Source organism: Micropterus dolomieu, linkage group LG17 (assembly GCF_021292245.1).
Source record: "Micropterus dolomieu isolate WLL.071019.BEF.003 ecotype Adirondacks linkage group LG17, ASM2129224v1, whole genome shotgun sequence".
In the NCBI taxonomy this organism is placed as follows: Eukaryota; Metazoa; Chordata; class Actinopteri; order Centrarchiformes; family Centrarchidae; genus Micropterus; species Micropterus dolomieu.
Genome location: NC_060166.1, coordinates 37,542,148 through 37,549,937, shown reverse-complemented (window position 1 = coordinate 37,549,937; position 7,790 = coordinate 37,542,148). Strand labels below are relative to the sequence as shown.

Genomic DNA, 7,790 nt, shown 5'->3' with positions numbered 1-7,790 from the left:
CTGCTACTAATACTGCTGCTGCTGCTACTACTGCTACTGTTGCTAATACTGCTGCTGCTACTGCTACTGATACTGCTGCTGCTACTAATACTGCTGCTGCTGCTACTACTACTACTGCTGCTAATACTGCTGCTACTACTACTACTGCTGCTAATACTGCTGCTGCTACTACTACTGCTGCTAATACTGCTAATATGACTACTACTGCTGCTGCTAATACTGCTGCTACTACTGCTACTAATACTGCTGTTGCTGCTGCTACTACTACTGCTGCTGCTAATACTGCTGCTGCTACTACTACTGCTGCTGCTAATACTGCTGCTGCTACTACTACTACTGCTGCTGCTAATACTGCTGCTACTACTGCTACTAATACTGCTGCTGCTGCTGCTGCTACTGCTGCTGCTGCTGCTGCTACTACTACTGCTAATACTGCTGCTGCTACTAATACTGCTGCTGCTGCTGCTGCTGCTACTACTACTGCTAATACTGCTGCTGCTACTAATACTGCTGCTACTACTACTACTACTGCTGCTAATGCTGCTGCTACTGCTGCTGCTGTTGCTACTACTACTACTACTACTACTACTACTACTGCTGCTAATGCTGCTGCTAATGCTGCTAATACTACTGCTGCTTCTACTACTGCTTCTACTAATACTGCAGCTGCTACTACTACTGCTGCTTCTACTACTGCTTCTACTAATACCGCTGCTGCTACTACTACTGCTGCTACTACTACTACTACTACTACTACTACTACTGCTACTAATACTGCTACTACTACTGCTACTACTACTACTACTGCTACTACTAATACTGCTACTACTACTGCTGCTGCTGCTAATACTGCTGATGCTAACACTGCTGATACTAATACTGCTGCTGGTACTACTACTACTACTACTGCTACTACTGCTGCTACTATAATACTGCTGCTGCTGCTAATTCTGCTACTGCTACTACTACTGCTGCTGCTGCTACTACTACTGCTACTACTAATACTGCTACTACTACTGCTGCTAATACTGCTGCTGCTAACACTGCTGCTGATACTAATACTGCTGCTGGTACTACTACTACTGCTACTACTACTACTACTATAATACTGCTGCTGCTGCTAATACTGCTGCTGGTACTGCTACTACTACTACTGCTACTACTAATACTGCTACTACTACTGCTGCTAATACTGCTGCTACTAACACTGCTGATACTAATACTGCTGCTGGTACTACTACTACTACTACTACTGCTACTACTATAATACTGCTGCTGCTGCTAATACTGCGGAAGCTACTACTACTACTGCTACTACTACTACTGCTACTACTAATACTGCTGATGCTGCTAATACTGCTACTACTACTACTAATACTGCTATTACTACTGCTGCTGCTGCTGCTGTAAAACAGTAACTAATCATTCCTATTAAGTGGATAACTTTTAGTACCTTTTAGCATCGTATACTGCTGCTGCTGCTGCTGCTGCTACTTCTGTGTATCCACTTACTACAGTTGTACTTCCACTACTCCTCCCGGTGCTACCACTTGTACCGCTGAATCTTTTACCAGATTGGTCCTGTTGGTATTACTACTATTACTACTACTTACTGCTGCTTTAGTCGTTCTACTATTCCTAAGAAGGGCAGTGAACCACAGACAGACAGAAACACACTTCCACATCCATCCATCCATCACCCATCCCTCCATCCTCCCTCCATTAACGCTCCTCTCTCCCTGCAGCCATCACAGATGAGACTCTGAGTTTCGTGGCTCGTAGCCGGCGCCTCCTGGTGGTTGTTAGCCCAGGCTACGCCTCTCAGGGCTCCCAGGCCCTGCTGGAGCTGAAGGCCGGCATCGACGGCATGGCGCTAGGCGGGCACCTGCGGGTGATCCTGATCCAGTACAAGCCGGTCCGGAGGCAGGGCTGGGTCAGGGAGCTGAGGAGAGCCCGGGTGGCCCTGGCGCTGGTCCGATGGCAGGGGGACAAGTCCAAGGAGCTGACGTCCCACTTCTGGAAGAGGCTGAGGGTGGAGTTACCTGTGAGGAGGGTTAGCAGTAGGGAGGAGGATGAGGAGAGCAGTAAGGAGGTGGCCCTGATGAGGATGATTAGTCAGAACAGCACAAACTCTCAAACAGGGCTCATCACCAACACGGTTAAAGACCCGCAGACCGTCCTCAACTGTGCAGCGTAGCCTTTACAGAGGACTACATGTGGGTCCTCTCAGTCTCCACAGAACTCTTAAAAGACATAACTTCATTATGACGGGAACCATGGAGGGCCCACAGTCGGCATATGTGTGATAGAGCTGGGACAGCCTTGGTCTGCACAGATGTTCCCTTTTTCTGGATCCAGATGAGAGTCTCTCTTTTCACCATCCTCTAAAAGTAGCTACATGATATTTCTAGGTAGGGCTGATAAAACAAGTACCAAAACGGTGCCTGGGACAAGTTACAACACCAAAGCTCTTATCAGTTTTCTACAAAACCTTTATTTCCATTTAACACAGGACTGAAACTCTGTTTCAATGATAAATATTAGCAATGATATATATGTAACTTACGATTAGACTTTCACATAAAACTGGTGGTTAATTTTGTGAAACATCGCAATTTGGTTAGGTTAGGTCTTGTGTGTTGAACAAGGACGCTACAGGCTGCCACGTGCGTTACAAACTGACGCCAACGGGTCTTGACCATGCGTCCATATGTGACGATTTGGGAGTGAGAACAGGCTCATCAGTAATCGTGAGCTAATTATATCTTGGTGCTTCGACTCGTATCCCACCTCGCACCAGTCTGGCCTGAGGGTGGCGCTAGAGGAAAGGTCATGGAGTCATTCTAAAGAGTTCATCGTCTGGAAAGTACGAATGGGATCAGGGCATTTCAGGACAATCCAGTCCAGTCTAGGTAGCTATATTAAGTGTTGGCTGGACAAGCAGCAGCTCTCCACAGACTGTTCACAGAGCAGACAAAGATATAAAAAAATACAGTGTGGAGATAAAACACTTCTCCAGAGACCAACAGCAAAGGATGCTATTTACCTTTTCTGCCTCAGTATTAGTTGCCCTCTCATTATCAGCATCATCACATTTCATCTGCACCATATCCATTGATTATCACTGTGTATGTTGTATTACTGCAGCGTCTGTCCAGATTACAGAGCATTTGGTTGTCTTTAAGAAGTCTGGCCAAACTGGTACTATATGTGTTTGCTTAGAAGCCAGGAGTTTGGGTTTTTCTTACTGTTTGTACAAAGAGGGCAGAGGCAGCCAACCACAGCAGCTGATAGGCTGAGACATCTGTCAGTCAAGGCAAAAATACACATAAACCAAGACATGTTAAAGGAAGTGAAAAAACGGAACTTGTGGAAATAAGACAAACATTTTAGGACACCTCAGACTCAGCGGTGCTTTGGTCCACCTGTTCTTTGAGCCGAAAGCTGTGTCTCAATTTTGATACTTCCATCAGTAAACTCACATGCAGTACACTGCGTACACTATGTACTTACTTGCATAGTGTGTGAATTGCAATAGGGTAGTGTCTCAAATCAAACACGGTGGTTGTGCACTTACTGGAAATGACAATCCAAACATTTGACCGCTTCTTCTTCTTTTTAATCGCGAATTTTAACCGGGTAGATCATTATTGCCATCATTTGACCCTCTGATTGTCACCGGCCAAAATATCTGCTGAGCTTCTTTGCTAACTTAACAATTCAGTTTTATTTAAAAAATTACGTATTTTTAGAACCACAACATTGCAGCTTCTTTGGCCACCATTTCCGCCAGCTTGAAAATGAGTTAGCGGTCCCTCCCCTTCCGCTAAGTAGCCAAGATGGCGACCGTTGAATGTGAGAAGTGTCCAGCGTTCCACACTCAGCTTTTTGATGTTATGAGTAAACTATCTGGGTACTCACAGTGCATTGCATTCTGCTATAATTGTCAGTGTTAACACACTCAAAATAGTAATTGTAAGTATGGAAGGGCGCAAATTGAGACACAGCATAAGGCTAATGTTAGGATGCCTTAGCATGTTTAAGATCCTAATAGTACCATATATTATATCAGCATTTATTTCAGTTAGTTAACAGATATCTTATACACGGGAAATGTTAAGGGTAGAAGAAGACTAGAAGAACTAGAAGAAAAGTAAAAGGATCATCACAGTCAGGGAGATTCAATTGAAATAAATAAAGTTGGGTGTCGTCTGCGTAGAGGGAGATTACAATGTCATATGCTCTAGTCTTTAAAAGAACCACAGCTGTAAAATGTTACAGTTAATACACACAGAGGAGGGACATTTCAAATATTAGTAAAACTGATTGTTACTTTAAAATGTTGCTGTCACAATGCACTTTCTGTTTCCACTTTTATACTTATTAAAAATGACAGTATTGTAATTAGTTAATGCATGCAGGCACTCAGTATTTCATCTGTTTTTTGTTTTTGTTAATAAATGATTTTTTAAATTTAATGATATGTCACCATCTTCATTCATTTCCTGTCTTCCATTTGCACAAATACACACAAGCATATAGTGAAGATCATGATGCACAAATGGTTGAAACTAGGATTCATACAATTATTCTTTTCTAAAATTTTTTCCAGAATTTTAACATGAAATCACAGATTCTCTCCAAAAATGCACCAAATCTTCTGCCCATAAACAAGTTTGACAACAAAATCTTACCTCAAGGTCCTCTTACTAGCTTTTTGCTGAGCTTTTTACCACATCTTGAGTTGATTCATCATCGATCTGTGGCATGTTGAGAGTCTCTGCATGTTGATTTCCATAAAAAAGGGATTTGACCTGTGGTCTCCTGGAAGGTAAGAAAGCTAGCAAGCTCAATGTAGAAACCAATCTAGCAGCACTAGGCTCAGATGTGATTTGAACTGTTAATGGTGTTGGATTAAAAGTCAATGGCTAGCATTGTTTGGTATGAGGGAGAAAGCTGAATCTTCTGGGAAACAGCTGCGTGAGGAAGTTAACCAGACCTACATTCACCAAACCAACACCTTCGTCCTCATCAGTGAAACCTTTCCTCTTGTAAAACCAAACCTCACCTTTGTGTGGTTTTTTCAAGTATGTCTTATATGTATCTAAGTATGCATGTCTTCTTTGGTTCAAGCCGTGCACCATGTTGTAATGGCATGTATGTCGCATTCATGCAGTGTTGGCAGGATCAAGGTCCTTGAAAACCTCCCAGATTTCAGACTTGGGAGTGTGTACAAATATTTTTTTTTAAGTCATATCCCACTACTAGTCTTGATGGCAAACCAGATACATGGCCTAAATTTGGTTATTTTGTTGTTTTTTGAAGCCTTTGCAGCCCTTTTTCCACTGGGTTGTTGACACTCCCATAATATTTCCAGCCAAGTGGGAGTTACTGAAGCTGTCAGGAAATCTAGATAACTCTGAATCATAGGAGGCAAACTTGCATGCTCTTTCCACCTCTGCTGCTTGTAATTTTAGACTGCATAAAACAAGGTCATTCTGGTCTGGGTGACGTGAATGCAGCAGTGGTACTGCCCCATGTGGCCGATGGTTTACAGCTATGGCTGGAACCTCAGATGTAGTGGGTGTTTGCTGTAACATCAGTTTGTTTTGGTTTCACAACTTGGTGGTCAGTTATCCTACTGTGCATCTGGTTAACTTTCCCACATCGTGCCATGAAGAGCAGCACGCAGCTGCTTCCCTAAGCTCTTTAAATGCAGTCTTCAGGATTCAGTCTCAAGTATAGTGAGTTTCTGAACCAGACTTCTTGTGAACCAGTCTGATGGTTGTTGAGATATTTGGACTGGTTTGGACCACAGTGTTGAACCGACTGACTGCCATGATCAGTACTCACTGGGCTCTGTACACCAGACTCATTTCTCAACTGCTGTACTTGTTCTGATGTTTCGTTGTCGGTAAAGTTGTTGTTCCTGACTCTTCCTGTTCAGACCTATCAGAGTGCATCCTGCATTCAATGCAGCGGAGCCGCCGCCTCCTCTTCGTCCTCAGCCCAGACTTCCTGGCAGAAAAGAGCTTCAGCCTGCTGGAGTGTCGTCTGGGTCTGTACCTTCAACATGGCCACCAGGCCTCCATCCTCGCTGTTGTTTACCGCTCAGTCAGTAAGCTGCCCTGCGTGGAAGCAGTTCAGCTCCGTCAGGCCGCCACCGCGACGGTGACATGGCGAGGGACTCGCTCCGAACCGCGGCAGTCACGCTTCTGGCTGAGGGTGAGGCTGGCTCTGCCGGTCCGGCCACTCGCTATGGGCAGGAGGTTGATCGACAGCACGTCGTCTCACTCAGACCTGGCTGCCCTGGCACTGCAGAGAGCACAACGGATCCGGAACCAGAGAGACGGAGCCAATCAGAGCCGCAGAAACAGGCGGGCTTCAGCCAATCGGAGCCGCAGAGGCGGGCAGGACCCACCCAGAGGAAGCGGCAGGGTGAAGAGGGGCGTTACATACAGGGAGGAGGGCTCACAGCACAGCAGGAGCTGCTCAGGGTGCGCTGGCTTTAGTGGTCAGGTGGGCGAGAGAGGGTCCGAGCTAAGAGTAGAAACAGAGATGCAGCAGGTATCACATGACAGGACTGAGATTCAGTCAGACCGTGTCCCAGAAACACAGCCCACCCTAATTCCAGACTCACTTAATGACGCACACTTAACCCCTAACCCCACCCCTGTAGCCGACCTGGCCTCTGGTCCAGACTCTGACTCCGCCCTCCCCACCTGCGAGCAGGACAACGACGGAGCGAAACACAAACAGGTGATTGATCCAAAGACTTCTGAGGGAAAATTATGTCAGCTGTAAAAGGGGGAGGGGCTTGTGCTGCTCGATAACTCCGCCCCTTTTCCCACAGCTGAGGCTTTTTATATGATGCTGCGTTCAAGTTACACAGGAAAGCACGACTCTTGATATTCAGTTGAAGACTTTGATTAAATTATTTGTAATTATTATTATTTTTTTATTTCACCGTCGGTGTGTTTACATTCTCTAATAATTCTCTCTCTATATATAGTTGTTTTTTTATTGTTAGATGAAGAGCTGAAGGTGACAGGCTGCTGTAGACTTCACTCGTTTCCAAATCAACCAGGACTGAATTCTAAAGGATTATAAATGTTGAGGCAAGACACTAGTCAAATAGACTTTATTCTGAACTTTTCAACAAATCATATGCACTGATTTACATTTTGCACAAATCCGGTTTCCAGCTCATTGATAAGAGTCAGATGATTTATTTATTTATTTTGGTTTTATTGTGATAACATACCGAATGGCATTTAGAGAAAAGTTTATCAAAATATACTTTTTTAAGGATTAATTCAAAATAAATGTATGGCGAACTTTATTTTCCTCACGTATAAAGAGAAATTGCCTCATAAAATGAGAATAATAAAAGATAGTTTTAAAAAACCCTGTAAATGTTTCGCTGTAAGACCTCAGAGACGGTGTGTAAAATAATGATCTAACTGCCTTCAAGGACGAGGAAAATGACTTGCTGTGCAGGAAACATGTTAGACATGATTAGCATAAAAATGACAGTTTGTCACATGAACACATCTCTTATAGATATCTAATATATGAACTAGCTACCATTGTGCAAGATATGATTCAATATGGACAGTTTTAAAAATACCGGTTGAACCATTACATGGAAAACACTAACAGACATGAAATGTACTCGAGCTGCAGTTGACAGACTTGTTATATAATAGACAAATAATAATGTTGATACATATTATTCAAGATTGTTTTGTTTTTTGAAGCATGTCACAAAATAACTAGAAATGTGAAAA

General features: G+C 43.7%; 1 protein-coding gene across 3 annotated transcripts in view; it reads left to right on the top strand.

Annotated features, from left to right (window-relative positions):
* Positions 1-4,478, top strand: part of LOC123986262 (interleukin-1 receptor accessory protein-like) — a 54,673-nt gene extending 50,195 nt beyond the window's left edge. For all 3 annotated transcript variants that reach the window (XM_046074412.1, XM_046074414.1, XM_046074413.1), the window contains one exon: positions 1,746-4,478. In XM_046074412.1, coding sequence (XP_045930368.1) covers positions 1,746-2,197 — 452 coding nt within the window. In that variant the 3' untranslated portion in view covers positions 2,198-4,478. The remainder of the gene's footprint in view (positions 1-1,745) is intronic.
* The last annotated feature ends 3,312 nt before the right edge of the window (positions 4,479-7,790 follow it).